At 44.1% G+C, this 22050-nt stretch overlaps 1 protein-coding gene across 1 annotated transcript in view; it reads right to left on the bottom strand.

Moving 5' to 3' along the window:
* ahcyl1 (adenosylhomocysteinase-like 1) overlaps window positions 1-22050 on the bottom strand; it is an 80482-nt gene that overhangs the window by 21091 nt on the left and 37341 nt on the right. Inside the window, exons 2-5 of the mRNA XM_052484707.1 lie at window positions 10461-10569; window positions 9084-9227; window positions 7087-7187; window positions 5256-5358 (exon numbers count right to left, since the gene is read on the bottom strand). Of these exons, the coding sequence (XP_052340667.1) occupies window positions 5256-5358; window positions 7087-7187; window positions 9084-9227; window positions 10461-10569 (457 nt within the window). The remainder of the gene's footprint in view (window positions 1-5255; window positions 5359-7086; window positions 7188-9083; window positions 9228-10460; window positions 10570-22050) is intronic.

The following is a 22050-nucleotide window of genomic DNA, read 5'->3' as shown; positions in this document are numbered from 1 at the left end:
CATATCCCGTTTCTATCTTATGTTTCCTACTCAGAAAAATTGACATCTTAGCTTGTCCCAAAATAAAATTTAACATTTTCTTTTCTGTTGTTTACTATATTGAAACCCCTAAATTAAAACATTGTTATTGATAAAATAAAAACAGTGTTATTGAAAAACTCCCCTACAGCTTTAAACACAGATTCCAGCATTTCCAATAGAGGTTTTATCCTCTCACACTCCATAAAACAGTGAAAAATGTTTCTCTTATATTACAAAAAGGACATCCATCTCTAACATCTGAATTAATAACAGATACAAAAGCATTAACTGCAATGATGCCATGTAAAACCGTCCATTGCATATCACCAGTACCCTTTTGTAACGGTGGCTTGTACAGTGCTCTCCATGCTGGCTTTACCTTGTCATCAATGCCCAATCTTACCCTCCATGGAGTGTCTTTTCTATTTTTCAATTTATCTTTATTCAACACCTTGACACACCCCCTATACAAGTCCTTCCCATTCACCTCATCCAAACCCACCTCCTCCAACCCTCTCAAATCCAGCAATAACGCCTTTCTTTCTGTCTCTGGGATATTTGGTGTAATCCCTAGTCTTGGAAATGAGACGTCTTCATCTTGTACCTTCTTCTTGTGGCTACTAAGCATACCCCATTCTTCTGCTGACAGAGCCTTCCTGCAGCTCCCCTGCTTTTGTCCGACAATCCTTTCCGACCTCATCCCCAAATGTTCTGCCACCCGTCTTCCATCCATTAAGGCGGGCCCAGCCATGGCCATGAACTGTTTTAAGGTGATGATTTTCCCCTTCACCAGAATCTTGGAGAAATGTGGAACAGCTGCAGTTGTACAATCCAGTCTTGCCCCAGACACCAGGTTCCTCCAACAGCCAATGCACTGACTCCGCTGAAGTTCGTCTGGACACCTTCATTATGCTCCACACTCTGAGAAGGCCTCTGTAAAACGGAGGTACCCCCTCCCTAGAAATCTGGCTACTATCAACCAGGAATAAAGCCTTCTTTAAACCTAATCCTCCAACCCGCTGTAATATAAGACCTGCCACCCCTCTCCACACCACATTTTCCAGGTCCATAAAGCAACCTTTGAATAAACTGAAACCGGAAAGCAGCAGCCCTACTAGCAAGATGTACAAGACCTTGTCCCCCCTCCTCTTTTGACAAATACAAAACACTTTGTGGAACCCAGTGATATTTATCCCAAAAGAAATCCACAATAATTGCCTGTATCTTAGCCAGAAGGCCAGATGGTGGTTCTAAAACTGACAACCGATGCCACAGTGCAGAGGCAATCACATTGTTAACTATAATAGTGCGCCCCCTATATGACATACGAGATAGTAACCAACGCCATCTCCTCATCCTCCCTTCCACCATTTCAACCACCCCACTCCAATTTTTTTCCATAGTCCCCTCATCTCCTAGGCACACTCCAAGATACTTAAAACCTCCCTTACACCATTCTAGCCCCCCTGGCAAAGCCATGATCCCTCCAGACCATTCTCCAATCTGTAAAGCACAACTCTTTTCCCAATTTACTTTGCAGAGGATATTCCCCTAAAACGATCAACCATTAGACTCAAGCTATCCACTTCCGCTTGATTTTTCACTAACACAACTACATCATCAGCATAGGCTGAGAGACGAATAGGAGGAATATCCTCTGAAAGGCACACCCCTGCAATGCGACTTCTAATGCTATTTAGTAGTGGCTCTATAGCAATGGCATATAACATTCCTGACAAAGAACATCCCTGCCTAATACCTCTACACACTTTATTTTTAAAAGGAGCACTCAAACCACCGTTAACTTTCAATACACTTTCAATGTCACCATATATCACCTTTATCATGGCAATAAAACCAGAGCTGAACCCAAACGCCTCAAACGTGTGCCATAAATTTCCTTTTCCTGATCAATTGAAATTAGACCAGCATCCAACCCAATAGCCCTAGAGACGTCCAAAAAATCACGAATCAGAGAAATGTTATCCCCTATCTGCCTGCCAGGAACACAGTAGGACTGATCCGTATGTATGATTTGCCCCATCACCTCCCTCAGCCTGTTGGACAAAGCCTTTGACAATATCTTATAATCAGTGCACAATAAAGCCACCGGCCTCCAGTTCTTCACCTCCCTCGGGTCACCCTTTTTGGGCAGTAGGGTGAGGACAGCCCTTCTGCAGCTTATTGGTAGTAACCCTCCGGTTAAACTATCATTAACTACTTCTAACCAATCCTCTCCCAACATAGCCCAAAAAGACTTAAAAAAGTCAACGGGAAGCCCATCAATGCCTGGTGCCCTTCCATTTTACATGCCTTTTAATGCAGTGTATAAATCCTGCAAAGACAATGGTTGCTCAAGCTCAACCTGAGCTTCTGCAGCCACCTTTGGGAGCCCATCAAACTGTTTTATCCTCTTTGTACTCACACTTGTAGAGCTCAGCATAGAACTCTACTGCCCTCTTTCTAATTTCACTAGGGCTAGTGAGCTCTTGTCCAACAGCTGATTTGAGACAATGAATCATTTTTCTTTGTCCGTTCTTTTTCTCTAAACCAAAGAAACATTTGGATGAGGCATCCATTTCAGATACTCCCTGAAACTTACTTCTCACCAATGCCCCCTGTGCTCTGATACCCAGCAGGTCTGCCAATGCAGCTTTTCTCCTCTTGAGGGCCTGAGTATGGCCTCGATCTCCTGTGGTCTCAACCAACGTCATGAGTTCCACTATTTCAATCGAATAGAATAGACCCTTCACCACCCCTTAAATTCTTCCTTTTACTCCTCGGTATTTTGAAAACATCCGCTTCCTTTTCCGTTATTTCAATCTCCTCTTGACCTCCAATTTCATTTTCCAGCACCACTTCAGCGACGGCAGTCGCAATCTCACCTACTGTTTCCCCTCCCTCTTTGTTCTGATCTACCATAATTGCCCCCGGATCCACAATGCCTTCCTCTCCTACTTTTCCAACCACATCTGCCCACCTTCTCTCTTCCCCTGCACCCTTAGTATGTTCATCCCTTCGCGGTGGTGCGTTAGTTGCACCCGCACTAGAGCTACTACCAGGCTCAGCACGCTCGTTCTCGGGACAACTACGCACCAAATGCCCCTCTCTTCCACAGCCAAAACATTTCATTGATTCAGTAGATGCATAGAAGACATACTCAAATCCATCAATCTTAAAACTGAACGCTAAATTCAGTTCATCTCCGTCCTTTTTTAAAATCATATGCACTTGTCTCCTATGAGACACGACATGTTTCAACAACGGAGATTTGCATCCAAAAAGAACCTTCTTTATTGTAGATACGATTTGACCATGGCGAGATAACTCTCGCTCCAACACTTCATCTCTAACAAATGGAGGCACGTTAGAAAGTATAACTTTCTTCTCCGGATTCATAAGCGGAAATACCGGCGTCTGTGTCTCCCGCAACACAACACCCCTCTCAACTATCTTATTCACCTTTTCAATTGAATCTAAGAATATCACTACAGCACTATTCATCCTTGAGGCTGATTTGATGCTATCATACCCAATGATAGCACCCACAGCCAAGCTACATTCTTCCACTGAACACCCGCAGCAGGAATCTTTACTCCATGCCTCCGACTAAGTTTTTCCAACTCTACACTTCTGCGAGTGGCCATAGCAACCAGCCCCACCCGCTGGTTGTGCCCTCGCGAAAAACCAACCTCAAAGATCCCACCACCCCTATACGTGCTTAGTGATAGTTAAACAAGATACCCTTAAAACAACTAAACTAATCAATATATATATACATACCAAAACCCAATAGAGTGAAAAGAAATTCCATTCGCTCTCACAATCACTCCTGCTTGACGACTCACTCCCAGCATGCACTCCGATGAGAGAGAGAGAGAGAGAGAGAGAGAGAGAGAGAGCGAGAGAGAGAGAGAGAGAGAGAGATGACAGCAGCAATATTTGTGACCTGTTGCCACAAGAAAAGGGTAACCATTAAAGAACAAACACCATTGTAAATACAACCCATATTTCTGTTGATTTATTTTCCCATTTGTACTTTAACTATTCTCTGTATATAATATGACATTTGAAATGTCTCTATTATTCGGGGAACTTGTGTGAGTGTAATATTTACTGTTCACTTTTTAATGTTTATTTCACTTTATTATCTATTTCACTTGCTTTGGCAATGTAAACATACGTTTCCCATGCCAATAAAGCCCCTTGAATTGAATTGAGAGAGAAAGAGAGGGGGAGGGTAGAGAGGGAAAGAGAGGGGGAGGGTAGAGAGAGAGGGAGGTAGAGGGAGGGTGAGAGAGAGAGGTAGAGGATGGGTGAAAGAGAGAGAGGTAGAGGGAGGGTGAGAGAGAGGTAGAGGGAGGGTGAGAGAGAGGTAGAGGGAGGGTGAGAGAGAGAGGTAGAGGGAGGGTGAGAGAGAGAGGTAGAGGATGGGTTAAAGAGAGAGAGGTAGAGGGAGGGTGAGAGAGAGGTAGAGGGAGGGTGAGAGAGAGGTAGAGGGAGGGTGAGAGAGAGAGAGGTAGTGGGAGGGTGAGAGAGAGAGAGAGAGAGGTAGAGGGAGGGTGAGAGAGAGAGAGGTAGAGGGAGGGTGAGAGAGAGAGGTAGAGGGAGGGTGAGAGAGAGAGAGGTAGAGGGTGGGTGAGAGAGAGAGAGGTAGAGGATGGGTGAGAGAGAGAGAGGTAGAGGGAGGGTGAGAGAGGGAAGGGGTGAGACAGACAGAAAGAAAGAGAGGTAGAGGGAGGGTGAGAGAGAGGTAGAGGGAGAGGTAGAGGGAGGGTGAGAGAGAGAGAGGTAGAGGGAGGGTGAGAGAGAGAGAGGTAGAGGGAGGGTGAGAGAGAGAGAGGTAGAGGGAGGGTGAGAGAGAGAGAGGTAGAGGGAGGTTGAGAGAGAGAGAGGTAGAGGGAGGGTGAGAGAGAGAGGTAGAGGATGGGTGAGAGAGAGAGGTAGAGGGAGGGTGAGAGAGAGGGAAGGGGCGAGACAGACAGAAAGAAAGAGAGGTAGAGGGGGGGTGAGAGAGAGAGAGGTTGAGGGAGGGTGAGAGAGAGAGGTTGAGGGAGGGTGAGAGAGAGGTAGAGAGAGAGGTAGAGGATCGGTGAGAGAGAGGTAGAGGGAGGGTGAGAGAGAGGTAGAGAGAGAGGTAGAGGATCGGTGAGAGAGAGGTAGAGGGAGGGTGAGAGAGAGGGAAGGGGCGAGACTGACCGAAAGAAAGAGAGGACAGTATTATAAGTTCTCACCACTCTCTGCCAGGGCAGCAGCCACCTCGTTCTGAGTAGAGTAGATGTTACAGGCTGTCCAACGACACTGAGCTCCAAGAGCTACCAGGGTCTCTATCAGAACCTGAGGGGGGGGGATAAACAAACACATCTCGTTTAGTTCCTGCCAAGGCAGCAGCTACTCTTCCTGGGGTCCAAACAGGACAACAAAACAACAACAGCCCACATCATAAATAAAATATTACATCACATTAACACACATAAAATACATTCTTGTCAAGTAATCTAAACAACAATCATGCTGCTATTTCAGGAGTCAAGTGCCAAATGTTTTGTTCATGACAACTGGATGTCTGATCAAGTAGACTAGACTACCAGGAAAGCCAAAGACAGTATAAGGTAAGATGTTGTACAGTAGAGAGGTATTCTCTAAATCTAAGATGTTGTACGGTAGAGAGGTATTCTCTAAATCTAAGATGTTGTACGGTAGAGAGGTATTCTCTAAATCTAAGATGTTGTACGGTAGAGAGGTATTCTCTAAATCTAAGATGTTGTACAGTAGAGAGGTATTCTCTAAATCTAAGATGTTGTACGGTAGAGAGGTATTCTCTAAATCTAAGATGTTGTACGGTAGAGGGGTATTCTCTAAATCTAAGATGTTGTACGATAGAGGGGTATTCTCTAAATCTAAGATGTTGTACGGTAGAGAGGTATTCTCTAAATCTAAGATGTTGTACGGTAGAGAGGTATTCTCTAAATCTAAGATGTTGTACGGTAGAGAGGTATTCTCTAAATCTAAGATGTTGTACGGTAGAGAGGTATTCTCTAAATCTAAGATGTTGTACGGTAGAGAGGTATTCTCTAAATCTAAGATGTTGTACGGTAGAGAGGTATTCTCTAAATCTAAGATGTTGTACGGTAGAGAGGTATTCTCTAAATCTAAGATGTTGTACGGTAGAGGGGTATTCTCTAAATCTAAGATGTTGTACGGTAGAGGGGTATTCTCTAAATCTAAGATGTTGTACGGTAGAGAGGTATTCTCTAAATCTAAGATGTTGTACGGTAGAGAGGTATTCTCTAAATCTAAGATGTTGTACGGTAGAGGGGTATTCTCTAAATCTAAGATGTTGTACGGTAGAGGGGTATTCTCTAAATCTAAGAGATGTATTCTCTAAATCTAAGATGTTGTACGGTAGAGGGGTATTCTCTAAATCTAAGATGTTGTCGGTAGAGAGGTATTCTCTAAATCTAAGATGTTGTACGGTAGAGAGGTATTCTCTAAATCTAAGATGTTGTACGGTAGAGAGGTATTCTCTAAATCTAAGATTGTATTCTCTAAATCTAAGATGTTGTACGGTAGAGAGGTATTCTCTAAATCTAAGAACGGTAGAGGGGTATTTTAAATCTAAGATGTTGTACGGTGAGTATCTCTAAATCTAAGATGTTTTGGTATTCTCTAAATCTAAGATGAAGTATGGTGTGGTATGATTGTATAGTGTTACCAACTATTTTTCAGTGAGATCCACTTTTGGTTTCTTGATTTGACGCTAGAAGTCACTAGATGTTTTGCCGTTGCGACCTCACATCACCAATTTGCCTTGCTGCTGTGACTTCTGTTGAACCCACAGCTTCTCCCACTCTTCTGTGGTGCAGAATTCAGTGAGAAAAGTCGCTAAAATGCCATCAAAACCACTGAAACTCTTGGTGGCAAAACTTCCCAAAGGCAGCCTGAAAAGTAGCTGAATTTGTCGCTAGCCTCTTTTACCAATAAAAGTCGCTGGAGGGGGTCTGAAAACTGGCTAAAGTTGCCAAGTCGGCAACACTGGGTGGAGGAGAGAGCAAGTTGACGTACTGCAGTCTGAGCTGTTATGTGGGTGCAGCCCACTATCTTCGCCCCAGCTAGAGGCTTCTCCCCCTGGGCTCTCTTCCTCAGCGAGATCAGGGCTGACATATCTGTGGGGGGAGAGTAGGAGGGGGGGTGCGCGGAGAGGAGGAGGGGGGGCGGAGAGAAGGAGAGATAAAAAAGGGAAGAGAGAGAGAGAGAGAGGGGGGTGAGATAGTGCGAGTCAGAATGAAAGGATTTGGGAGAGTACACCAGTGAACGAGAGAGGCAGGAATACGAAGCTAGATTTAGCATAATATTGAAAAAGAGAGGCCAGTGAGACAGTAAAACCCACAAGATCACCTCCATATTGCCTGCAGGTTGAAAGTTACTCAAGTAAGAGTGCAAGTCACCCATTCAAATAATACTTGAGTAAAAAAGTCTAAAAGTATTTGGTTCTAAATATACTTAAGTTTTTTATTTTTATGTATGGATAGCCATAGGTACACTCCAACAATCAGACATAATTTAAAAACGATGCATTTGTGTTTAGTGAGTCCGCCAGATCAGAGGCAGTAGGGATGACCATGTGTTCTCTTGATAAGTGCTTAAATTGGACCATATTCCTGTCCTGCTAAGCATTAAACATGTACAGAGTACTTTTGGGTATCAGGGAAAATGTATGGAGCAAAAAATACATTATTTTCTTCAGGAATGTATTGAAGTAAAAGTTGTCCAAAAACATAAATAGTAAAGTACATATACCTCAAAAAAACTACTTATGTAGTACTTTAAAGTATTTTTACTTAAGTACTTTACACCACTGCAGGTTAATTAGAGCATTGCTGACAGGAACAGCTGTTGAGACCTAGGCAACGGCTCTAGGGTTAGTTAGAGCAGAACTGACAGGAACAGCTGTTGAGACCTAGGCACATCGCCTAGATCTGCACAACCATAGAGAGAGAAAGAGAGGACGGAGAAAGACAGACAGACAGTCAGAGAGAGATACAGACAGACAGTCAGAGAGAGATATAGACAGACAGACAGACAGACAGACAGACAGACAGACAGACAGACAGACAGACAGAGAGAGATACAGACAGACAGAGAGAGAGAGATACAGACAGACAGACAGACAGACAGACAGACAGACAGACAGACAGACAGACAGACAGACAGACAGACAGACAGATACAGACAGACAGTCAGAGAGAGATACAGACAGACAGACAGACAGACAGACAGACAGACAGACAGACAGACAGACAGACAGACAGACAGACAGAGTCAGAGAGAGATACAGACAGGCAGACAGAGTCAGAGAGAGATACAGACAGACAGACAGACACACAGTCAGAGAGAAAGACAGACAGACAGACAGTCAGAGTCAGAGAGAGATACAGACAGACAGACAGTCAGAGAGAAAGACAGACAGACAGACAGACAGACAGACAGACAGACAGTCAGAAATAAAGACATACAGAGATACAGACAGACAGACAGACAGACAGACAGACAGACAGACAGACAGACAGACAGACAGACAGACAGACAGACAGACAGGGTCAGAGAGAGATACAGACAGACAGAGTCAGAGAGAGATACAGACAGACAGACAGACAGACAGACAGACAGACAGACAGACAGGTTCAGACCTGCTCCTGTAACCCTGGACACCACTGTCTATCTGACACAGGTCCAGTGAGGTCATCACCTGCTTTATGACTTCGATATCAGTCGTTAAATCTCAGCACAGCAGAATGGATGTCATGTGATACGAGTCTGAGCTCCTCTCTATGACCTCTACCTTATAATTACTGATCCAGAGTCAGTCCTTGACGAGGCGCCAAACACTCTCTGTACCCTCTATCCCACTGATCCTATGTCAGCACTTTCCACTTTTGACAATACTGAGCCCAGCAGAGCCCAGCCAATGCAAGCTGTACTGGGCTGGCCTGGTTGCACATCTATCATAGTTGCAATCAGAACGATGCCGGAAAGTGAATGCAAGACCAGTGATTCTGCACCTTGCTCTGCGATCTCGATCTCCCGTCTGCCGAACTCTGCCTGTTTGACGTTCTTAACGCAGAAGTCGCTGCTGCCCTTGGAGTTGGCCTGGGCCTTGTCCCGAGGAGAGGTCTCGTCATCTGAGCTGTCTGAGTAGGACGCAGCTGGACATTGTGTTGAGGGGATAAAGAGTCACAGACACATAATGAAGCCTTTGTTCGTTAAAGTCACACCTACAGTGTATATCTCTATGGTCAGAGCTAAGATAGAAGAAAGAATTAGACAATCATTAAATATTAACTGAGATCAATAGATCTTCCTCAATGGTAAACCAATCTATAGAAGACAGATCAATAGATCTTCCTCAATGGTAAACCAGTCTATAGAAGACAGATCAATATATCTTCCTCAATGGTAAACCAGTCTATAGAAGACACATCAATAGATCTTCCTCAATGGTAAACCAGTCTATAGAAGACAGATCAATATATCTTCCTCAATGGTATACCAGTCTATAGAAGACAGATCAATATATCTTCCTCAACGGTAAACCAGTCTATAGAAGACAGATCGATAGATCTTCCTCAATGGTATACCAGTCTATAGAAGACAGATCAATAGATCTTCCTCAACGGTATACCAGTCTATAGAAGACAGATCAATATATCTTCCTCAACGGTATACCAGTCTATAGAAGACAGATCAATAGATCTTCCTCAACGGTATACCAGTCTATAGAAGACAGATCAATATATCTTCCTCAACGGTATACCAGTCTATAGAAGACAGTGTAGTTAGTAGCTTGACATGTTCTTCAGTGGAAGGAATTTGGCCACCCTGGTAATCGCCAGCACCTAGCGCAGTAGTCGTGTGTGTGTGTGTGTGTGTGTGGTGTGTGTATGTATGTATGTGTGTGTGTGTGTGTGTGTGTGTGTGTGTGTGTGTGTGTGTGTGTGTGTGTGTGTGTGTGTGTGTGTGTGTGTGTGTGTGTGTGTGTGTGTGTGTGTGTGTTAGGCTTCGGCGATAAACCGTTTAAACCACATACCGGGGTATTTCAGTATGATTTTCAAATTCCGTGCTACGCCACTGCATATAACTATCAGTTAAGTATAAACTATAAGAAACCTAAGATGTGTCAAATAAATGTTATCCAGCTCTGGGCTCCAGCTACACATTTGGTTTGCTAACTTGCTTAGCTAAGTGGCTAGATGTCAAGACACCGCAGATACATCTCCTCCTGGATCAAGATCTCTGTTGCCTAAAATGTTTTTTTTTTTTTTTTTGTGAGTATTTTTTAAATACACATTTGGTAATACTGTATACACCGGTATGGTACAGAAACGGTATGACGGTACGATTAATCTGGATATCACCCAACTCTAGTGTGTGGTAGCTACCTGAGCTGTAGCTATCTGTGGAGGACTGGGAGATGGAGCGAGACAGGGAGCGCCGGCCGGCCTTAGTGGGGTACTTCTGAAACTCCTGTTTATCCTCCGCAAACTGGATCTGAAGAACAAGAAGAAGAAGTTTGAGGCATGAATTAGTCTTCAGTTGACATTATGGTGGGACAGTAGCTCTGCGGGGACAGGGTTGGAGTGAAAACCTACAGGACAGTAGCTCTTCAGGAACAGGGTTGGAGTGAAAACCTACAGGACAGTAGCTCTTCAGGAACAGGGTTGGAGTGAAAACCTACAGGACAGTAGCTCTTCAGGAACAGGGTTGGAGTGAAAACCTACAGGACAGTAGCTCTTCAGGAACAGGGTTGGAGTGAAAACCTACAGGACAGTAGCTCTTCAGGAACAGGGTTGGAGTGAAAACCTACAGGACAGTAGCTCTTCAGGAACAGGGTTGGAGTGAAAACCTACAGGACAGTAGCTCTTCAGGAACAGGGTTGGAGTGAAAACCTACAGGACAGTAGCTCTTCAGGAACAGGGTTGGAGTGAAAACCTACAGGACAGTAGCTCTTCAGGAACAGGGTTTTTTGTGTTAAAATGAATGAATTCAAACATTTTTACCCATATACCAATAGGTTCCCTTCTTTGCGAGGAATTGGAAAACCTTGCCAGTCTTTGTGGTTGAAAATGTGTTTGAAATCCACTGCTCGACTTGTATGTGTGGGGTACAGTTAAACACTATTATCGCACACAGAGTCCAAGCAACTTATTACATGACTTATTAATCTCATGTTTACTCCTGAATTTATTTAGGCTTTCCATGAAAAAGGGGTTGAATACTTATTAACTCGAGACATTTCAGCTTTAGATGTTTAATTCATTTGTAAAAAAAAACATTAAAAACACAATTCCACTTTGACATTATGGGGTATTGTGTGAAGGCCAGTAACACAACTTCAAGCTGTACAACAAAATGTGGAAAAAGTCAAGGGGTGTGAATCATTTCTGATGGCACTGTATGGTGAGCAATATGTTTGGAACATCAAATCACAATAAAATCTTGAATCGCAATACTCTCTTTCCATCAATTAGTTGACATATATGTTGAAGAGGGTGGGGCTTAAACTGCATCCCTGTCTCACCCCACCTCTCAGTGGAAAGAAATGTGTGTTTTTTGCCAATTTTAACTGCACACTTGTTGTTTGTGTACATGGATTTAATAATGTCGTAGGTTCCCCCCTCCAACACCACTTTCCATCAATTTGTATAGCAGACCCTCATGCCAAATTGAGTTGAAGGCTTATCTGAAATCAACAAGGCATGAGAAGACTTTGCCTTTGTTTTGGCTTGTTTGTTTGTCAATTAGGGTGTGCAGGGTGAATACATGGTCTGTCATATGGTCATTTAGAAAAAAGCCAATCTGACTTTTGCTCAGTACATTGTTTTCACTGAAGAAATGTACGAGTCTGCTGTTAATGATAATGCAGAGGATTTTCCCAAGGTTGTTGTTGATGCATATCCCACGGTAGTTATTGGGGTCAAGTCCACTTCAACTCCAGTCAATTTATAAAGTGCACTGAAATTCTAATTCTCTTCAATGCCTTTCCATTCTGAATTGACTGTAATTTAAATGTAATTGACTCCAACTCTTCTGCATACAATGTGTCAATTCTGTCATAGATGTGTCATGGCCTCTGTCATGCGGTACATCACATCACATCACATTATTATGTAGTAAGTCACATTCTGATTGAACCCACATTGTCAGGTGTAGATGATTAAAAATACACATTGTGATCTTTCTGCCCACCTCCAAAGGTCTAACTGTGTGGCACTGCATCTCAGTGCTAGAGGCGTCATTACAGACGTGGTTCGATTCCAGGCTGTATCACAACCGGCCGTAATTGGGAGTCCCATAGGGCGGCACTCAATTAGCCAAGTGTCGTCCGGGTTTGGGTTTGGCCGGGGTAGGCCATCAGTGTAAATAAGATTTTTTTCTTAACTGACTTGCCTATAATAAAAAAAAATGTATTCATCATTATACCGGCCCCTAAAATCATTGACAGGTTGACCTAAAACAAATAAATAAATCTTATTTTGAAATAATCATTTGCAAACAATTTGCATACAGGGAGACACCAGCTAATCTGATCACAATGCGGACAGTGGATGGATAAGAGACCTTTTAATACAATGTGAAGACGTGACAAACCCTGAGCACATAGTTTTTATTTTTTTATTTCACCTTTATTTAACCAGGTAGGCTAGTTGAGAACACCTTTATTTAACCAGGTAGGCTAGTTGAGAACACCTTTATTTAACCAGGTAGGCTAGTTGAGAACACCTTTATTTAACCAGGTAGGCTAGTTGAGAACACCTTTATTTAACCAGGTAGGCTAGTTGAGAACACCTTTATTTAACCAGGTAGGCTAGTTGAGCTTTATTTAACCAGGTAGGCTAGTTGAGAACACCTTTATTTAACCAGGTAGGCTAGTTGAGAACACCTTTATTTAACCAGGTAGGCTAGTTGAGAACACCTTTATTTAACCAGGTAGGCTAGTTGAGAACACCTTTATTTAACCAGGTAGGCTAGTTGAGAACAAGTTCTCATTTGCAACTGCCACCTGGCCAAGATAAAGCATAGCAGTGTGAAGAGACAACACAGAGTTACACATGGAGTAAACAATTAGCAAGTCAATAACACAGTAGAGAAAAAAAAGGGGAGTCTATATACATTGTGTGCAAAAGGAATGAGGAGGTAGGCGAATAATTACAATTTTGCAGATTAACACTGTAGTGATAAATGATCAGATGGTCATGTACAGGTAGAGATATTGGTGTGCAAAAGAGCAGAAAAGTAAATAAATAAAAACAGTATGGGGATGAGGTAGGTGAAAATGGGTGGGATATTTACCAATAGACTATGTACAGCTGCAGCGATCGGTTAGCTGCTCAGATAGCAGATGTTTGAAGTTGGTGAGGGAGATAAAAGCCTCCAACTTCAGCGATTTTTGCAATTCGTTCCAGTCACAGGCAGCAGAGTACTGGAACGAAAGGCGGCCAAATGAGGTGTTGGCTTTAGGGATGATCAGTGAGATACACCTGCTGGAGCGCGTTCTACGGATGGGTGTTGCCATCGTGACCAGTGAACTGAGATAAGGCGGAGCTTTACCTAGCATGGACTTGTAGATGACCTGGAGCCAGTGGGTCTGGCGACGAATATGTAGCGAGGGCCAGCCGACTAGAGCATACAAGTCGCAGTGGCGGGTGGTATAAGGTGCTTTAGTGACAAAACGGATGGCACTGTGATAAACTGCATCCAGTTTGCTGAGTAGAGTGTTGGATCATGTTAGCGCAAGGCTCTAGCTTCAGTAAATATAAAAGATAATCACAAACCAGAGCTCGTTACTGTATATAAACTTGTGATCAAAGTGAATGGTAAACCAACCAACCCCGTGGAACATTCATTCATTCCCACTGAGTGGGTTTGAAAGTTAAAGAGATTTAACTAATCCTCTACTATGTAGACACTCTCTGCTCTGATGTTACGAGATCAGTCTGGACTGACACACTTCTCTGTGAAAGTACACACACACACACACACACACACATACAGATCAGTCTGGACTGACACACTTATCTGTGAAAGTACACACACACACACACACATACAGATCAGTGTGGACAGGCAGAAAGACACACAGCACGGAAGACATACACAGTTGGTGTTGGACATTAGAGAGACTAAGGAGACTTTTATCTGGGTCAATGAGGGCAACAGACAGCCATGGAGGGTAAGATGGTGTTGGAGGTACAGCTCTGTGGAGATAGCAGATCTGTAGATAGGCTAATCATCGGTCTTGTGTTTCCTGGTCGTCATGTCTTTCAACATACGTACACAATGACTGTCTGTAAACAATTATCTACAGGGAGCCTGCACAACAACCTGAAGGAGACCCATACAGTCATTATCTACAGGGAGCCTGCACAACAACCTGAAGGAGACCCATACAGTCATTATCTACAGGGAGCCTGCACAACAACCTGAAGGAGACCCATACAGTCATTATCTACAGGGAGCCTGCACAACAACCTGAAGGAGACCCATACAGTCATTATCTACAGGAGCCTGCACAACAACCTGAAGGAGCCCCATACAGTCATTATGGAGCCTGCACAACAACCTGAAGGAGACCCATACAGTCATTATCTACAGGAGCCTGCACAACAGCCTGAACAGACCCACACAGTCATTATCTACAGGAGCCTGACAACAACCTGAAGGAGACCCATACAGTCATTATCTACAGGGAGCCTGCACACAACCAAGGAGACCCATACAGTCATTATCTACAGGGAGCCTGCACAACAACCTGAAGGAGACCCATACAGTCATTATCTACAGGGAGCCTGCACAACAACCTGAAGGAGACCCATACAGTCATTATCTACAGGGAGCCTGCACAACAACCTGAAGGAGACCCATACAGTCATTACCTACAGGGAGCCTGCACAACAGCCTGAAGGAGACCCATACAGTCATTATCTACAGGGAGCCTGCACAACAACCTGAAGGAGCCTCATACAGTCATTATCTACAGGGAGCCTGCACAACAACCTGAAGGAGACCCATACAGTCATTATCTACAGGGAGCCTGCACAACAACCTGAAGGAGACCCATACAGTCATTATCTACAGGGAGCCTGCACAACAACCTGAAGGAGCCTCATACAGTCATTATCTACAGGGAGCCTGCACAACAACCTGAAGGAGACCCATACAGTCATTATCTACAGGAGCCTGCACAACAACCTGAAGGAGCCCCATACAGTCATTATCTACAGGGAGCCTGCACAACAACCTGAAGGAGACCCATACAGTCATTACCTACAGGGAGCCTGCACAACAACCTGAAGGAGACCCATACAGTCATTATCACAGGAGCCTGCACAACAACCTGAAGGAGACCCATACAGTCATTATCTACAGGGAGCCTGCACAACAACCTGAAGGAGACCCATACAGTCATTATCACAGGGAGCCTGCACACAACCTGAAGGAGACCCATACAGTCATTATCTGGAGCCTGCACACACCTGAAGGAGAATACAGTCATTATCTACAGGAGCCTGCACACAACCTGAAGGAGACCCATACAGTCATTATCTGGAGCCTGCACAACACCTGAAGGAGACCCATACAGTCATTATCTAAGGGAGCCTGCACACAACCTGAAGGAGACCCATACAGTCATTACCTACAGGGAGCATGCACAACAGCCTGAAGGAGACCCACCGTCATCTACAGGGAGCCTGCACAACAACCTGAAGGAGACCCATACAGTCATTATCTACAGGGAGCCTGCACAACAACCTGAAGGAGACCCATACAGTCATTATCTACAGGAGCCTGCACAACAACCTGAAGGAGACCCATACAGTCATTATCTACAGGGAGCCTGCACAACAACCTGAAGGAGACCCATACAGTCATTATCACAGGAGCCTGCACAACAACCTGAAGGAGACCCATACAGTCATTATCTACAGGAGCCTGACACACAACCTGAAGGAGACCCATACAGTCATTATCTACAGGGAGCCTGCACAACAACCTGAAGGAGCCCCATACAGTCATTATCTACAGGAGCCTGCACAACAACCTGAAGGAGACCCATACAGTCATTATCTACAGGGAGCCTGCACAACAACCTGAAGGAGACCCATACAGTCATTATCTACAGGAGCCTGCACAACAACCTGAAGGAGACCCATACAGTCATTATCTACAGGGAGCCTGCACAACAACCTGAAGGAGACCCATACAGTCATTATCTACAGGAGCCTGCACAACAACCTGAAGGAGACCCATACAGTCATTATCTACAGGGAGCCTGCACAACAACCTGAAGGAGACCCATACAGTCATTATCTACAGGAGCCTGCACAACAACCTGAAGGAGACCCATACAGTCATTATCTGGAGCCTGCACAACAACCTGAAGGAGACCCATACAGTCATTATCTGGGAGCCTGCACAACAACCTGAAGGAGACCCATACAGTCATTATCTACAGGGAGCCTGCACAACAACCTGTGAGACCCATACAGTCATTATCTACAGGGAGCCTGCACAACAACCTGAAGGAGACCCATACAGTCATTATCTACAGGGAGCCTGCACAACAACCTGAAGGAGACCCATACAGTCATTATCTACAGGAGCCTGCACAACAACCTGAAGGAGACCCATACAGTCATTATCTACAGGAGCCTGCACAACAACCTGAAGGAGACCCATACAGTCATTATCTACAGGGAGCCTGCACAACAACCTGAAGGAGACCCATACAGTCATTATCTACAGGGAGCCTGCACAACAACCTGAAGGAGACCCATACAGTCATTATCTACAGGGAGCCTGCACAACAACCTGAAGGAGACCCATACAGTCATTATCTACAGGGAGCCTGCACAACAACCTGAAGGAGACCCATACAGTCATTATCTACAGGGAGCCTGCACAACAACCTGAAGGAGACCCATACAGTCATTATCTACAGGGAGCCTGCACAACAACCTGAAGGAGACCCATACAGTCATTATCTACAGGGAGCCTGCACAACAACCTGAAGGAGACCCATACAGTCATTACCTACAGGGAGCCTGCACAACAACCTGAAGGAGACCCATACAGTCATTATCTACAGGGAGCCTGCACAACAACCTGAAGGCAGGTGACAGACAGGTCAGGAACACCTAGACAGAATGGTGAAGACAGCGATCAGACTGGTTCCATCAGGATAGCAGAATGGTGAAGACAGCGATCAGACTGGTTCCATCAGGATAACAGAATGGTGAAGACAGCGATCAGACTGATTCCATCAGGATAACAGAATGGTGAAGACAGCGATCAGACTGGTTCCATCAGGATAACAGAATGGTGAAGACAGCGATCAGACTGGTTCCATCAGGATAACAGAATGGTGAAGACAGCGATCAGACTGGTTCCATCAGGATAACAGAATGGTGAAGACAGCGATCAGACTGGTTCCATCAGGATAGCAGAATGGTGAAGACAGCGATCAGACTGGTTCCATCAGGATAACAGAATGGTGAGGACAGCGATCAGACTGGTTCCATCAGGATAACAGAATGGCGAGGACAGCGATCAGACTGGTTCCATCAGGATAACAGAATGGCGAAGACAGCGATCAGACTGGTTCCATCAGGATAACAGAATGGTGAAGACAGCGATCAGACTGGTTCCATCAGGATAACAGAATGGTGAGGACAGCGATCAGACTGGTTCCATCAGGATAACATAATGGTGAAGACAGCGATCAGACTGGTTCCATCAGGATAACAGAATGGTGAAGACAGCGATCAGACTGGTTCCATCAGGATAACAGAATGGTGAAGACAGCGATCAGACTGGTTCCATCAGGATAACAGAATGGTGAAGACAGCGATCAGACTGGTTCCATCAGGATAACAGAATGGTGAAGACAGAGATCAGACTGGTTCCATCAGGATAACAGAATGGTGAAGACAGCGATCAGACTGGTTCCATCAGGATAACAGAATGGTGAAGACAGAGATCAGACTGGTTCCATCAGGATAACAGAATGGTGAAGACAGCGATCAGACTGGTTCCATCAGGATAACAGAATGGCGAGGACAGCGATCAGACTGGTTCCATCAGGATAACAGAATGGCGAAGACAGCGATCAGACTGGTTCCATCAGGATAACAGAATGGTGAAGACAGCGATCAGACTGGTTCCATCAGGATAACAGAATGGTGAGGACAGCGATCAGGCTGGTTCCATCAGGATAACAGAATGGTGAAAAAAGACAGCGATCAGACTGGTTCCATCAGGATAACAGAATGGTGAAGACAGCGATCAGACTGGTTCCATCAGGATAACAGAATGGTGAAGACAGCGATCAGACTGGTTCCATCAGGATAACAGAATGGTGAAGACAGCGATCAGACTGGTTCCATCAGGATAACAGAATGGTGAAGACAGAGATCAGACTGGTTCCATCAGGATAACAGAATGGTGAAGACAGCGATCAGACTGGTTCCATCAGGATAACAGAATGGTGAAGACAGCGATCAGACTGGTTCCATCAGGATAACAGAATGGTGAAGACAGCGATCAGACTGGTTCCATCAGGATAACAGAATGGTGAAGACAGCGATCAGACTGGTTCCATCAGGATAACAGAATGGTGAAGACAGCGATCAGACTGGTTCCATCAGGATAACAGAATGGTGAAGACAGCGATCAGACTGGTTCCATCAGGATAACAGAATGGTGAAGACAGCGATCAGACTGGTTCCATTAGGATAACAGAATGGTGAAGACAGCGATCAGACTGGTTCCATCAGGATAATAAAAATTGAAACCTGCCCTGGACCTAAAGTAGAACCCAGAAATAGAATAGATCTTTATTGTCCACTTGCATGGATAGCCTTATATTTTAGTTGTTGTCGGCATACCCAACCTGACACCAAACACACACAACACGACAGGCTGGGTTGAGCATAGGGTCAGACACAGAGCATCGTCCCTGGCCAGCTCGTAACTCAGCCTTCAGACACTGATGTAACAGTGATTTCCCTGTGTTTCCCCGTGGTCATTTCACCTCATAACGTTTAATTAATAGATAGTGTCCTCACTCCTCAATGACACTTCAACAGAACCACACTGTCCAATGTCCACCAAAACTCTACTTCAACAAGTATGCGTCACTAGGTTTGTGTGTGTCTCTGTGTGTGTGTGTGTCTCTGTGTGTGTGTGTCTGTCTCTGTGTGTGTGTGTGTGTGTGTCTGTGTGTGTGTGTGTCTCTGTGTGTGTGTGTCTGTGTGTGTGTGTGTGTGTCTGTGTGTGTGTGTGTCTGTGTGTGTGTGTGTGTGTCTGTGTGTGTGTGTGTCTGTGTGTGTGTGTCTCTGTGTGTGTGTGTGTGTGTGTCTGTGTGTGTGTGTGTCTGTGTGTGTGTGTCTCTGTGTGTGTGTGTGTCTGTGTGTAATGTCTATTGGTTTGATCCCTAAGCAAGAGTTGCAGACATTACTTCTTTAAAAATGTGTCCCTCAGCTATTAACGTAGGCAACTCAACACAACGTGACAACCTTCCTGAACCCCGGCCAACCAACCTACCTACATACCTACATACATACATACATACATACATACATACATACATACATACATACATACATACATACATACCTACATACATACATACATACATACAGTGCCTTGCGAAAGTATTCGGCCCCCTTGAACATTGCAACCTTTTGCCACATTTCAGGCTTCAAACATAAAGATATAAAACTGTATTTTTTTGTGAAGAATCAACAACAAGCGGGACACAATCATGAAGTGGAATGACATTTATTGGATATTTCAAACTTTTTTAACAAATCAAAAACTGAAAAGTTGGGCGTGCAAAATTATTCAGCCCCCTTAGCGCCACCTTTTGCTGCGATTACAGCTGTAAGTCGCTTGGGGTATGTCTCTATCAGTTTTGCACATCGAGAGACTGAAATTTTTTCCCATTCCTACTTGCAAAACAGCTCGAGCTCAGTGAGGTTGGATGGAGAGCATTTGTGTACAGCAGGTTTCAGTTCATTCCACAGATTCTCGATTGGATTCAGGTCTAGACTTTGACTTGGCCATTCTAACACCTGGATATGTTTATTTTTGAACCATTCCATTGTAGATTTTGCTTTATGTTTTGGATCATTGTCTTGTTGGAAGACAAATCTCCGTCCCAGTCTCAGGTCTTTTGCAGACTCCATCAGGTTTTCTTCCAGAATGTTCCTGTATTTGGCTCCATCCATCTTCCCATCAATTTTAACCATCTTCCCTGTCCCTGCTGAAGAAAAGCAGGCCCAAACCATGATGCTGTCACCACCATGTTTGACAGTGGGGATGGTGTGTTCAGGGTGATGGGCTGTGTTGCTTTTACGCCAAACATAACATTTTGCATTGTTGCCAAAAAGTTCAATTTTGGTTTCATCTGACCAGAGCACCTTCTTCCACATGTTTGGTGTGTCTCCCAGGTGGCTTGTGGCAAACTTTAAACAACACTTTTTATGGATATCTTTAAGAAATGGCTTTCTTCTTGCCACTCTTCCATAAAGGCCAGATTTGTGCAATATACGACTGATTGTTGTCCTATGGACAGAGTGTCCCACCTCAGCTGTAGATCTCTGCAGTTCATCCAGAGTGATCATGGGCCTCTTGGCTGCATTTCTGATCAGTCTTCTCCTTGTATGAGCTGAAAGTTTAGAGGGACGGCCAGGTCTTGGTAGATTTGCACTGGTCTGATACTCCTTCCATTTCAATATTATCGCTTGCACAGTGCTCCATGGGATGTTTAAAGCTTGGAAAATCTTTTTGTATCCAAATCCGGCTTTAAACTTCTTCACAACAGTATCTCGGACCTGTCCGGTGTGTTCCTTGTTCTTCATGATGCTCTCTGCGCTTTTAACGGACCTCTGAGACTATCACTGTGCAGGTGCATTTATACGGAGACTTGATTACACACAGGTGGATTGTATTTATCATCATTAGTCATTTAGGTCTACATTGGATCATTCAGAGATCCTCACTGAACTTCTGGAGAGAGTTTGCTGCACTGAAAGTAAAGGGGCTGAATAATTTTGCACGCCCAATTTTTCAGTTTTTGATTTGTTAAAAAAGTTAGAAATATCCAATAAATGTTGTTCCACTTCATGATTGTGTCCCACTTGTTGTTGATTCTTCACAAAAAAATACAGTTTTATATCTTTATGTTTGAAGCCTGAAATGTGGCAAAAGGTTGCAAAGTTCAAGGGGGCCGAATACTTTCGCAAGGCACTGTACATAGGTCAGCTTCCTGTAAGGTCTTGTTGTTATATTTGAGACGTCTGTGGGTCGTGTTTATACTGAAAACGACATGTGTGGAGATGGATGAGTTGACATGTAAGAGATAAGGCAGACTAACTACAGTCACTTGGCTGTTATGGGTTACATTGACGTATGAAGCACACTAATGTGTTTAGGGTCAGTCATTGCAGAGTCATCCATGCTTTATAATAAAAAGGTACCTAAGTCAAAACCAGTATTTTGAGTGACAATATTATGTAGAGATCTAAGCCAAAACATAGAAACAAATGTCATGTGTTGACAACCATGGCTGAATCTCTTAAAGATGGCCTGTTAGTGATAAGGAGAGTTGGTTAGTTATAGTTATATACTTAGTTAGTAGTTTCAAGAGTAGGAGCTAGTAGCCTACAGCTATCCATTGAACTTTCATAACCTAACTACAAACTCTGTTTATTAAAGACAGAAAACAGCATGGAGTGGGGAACTCTGCATGTGGCTGTTTTGGCAACTGGATGTGTGGCCTATAGTGGGCTCTCTCGTTTTAGTGGGAAAGCATTTGGTGTTTGCTCAAATCAAATCAAATCAAATTGTATTTGTCACATACACATGGTTAGCAGATGTTAATGCGAGTGTAGCGAAATGCTTGTGCTTCTAGTTCCGACAATGCAGTGATAACCAACAAGTAATCTAACTAACAATTCCAAAACTACT

Source organism: Oncorhynchus keta, chromosome 28 (assembly GCF_023373465.1).
Source record: "Oncorhynchus keta strain PuntledgeMale-10-30-2019 chromosome 28, Oket_V2, whole genome shotgun sequence".
NCBI lineage: Eukaryota > Metazoa > Chordata > Actinopteri > Salmoniformes > Salmonidae > Oncorhynchus > Oncorhynchus keta.
Note: the sequence above shows the minus strand (reverse complement) of the source record. Positions and strands in the feature narration are given on the sequence as shown.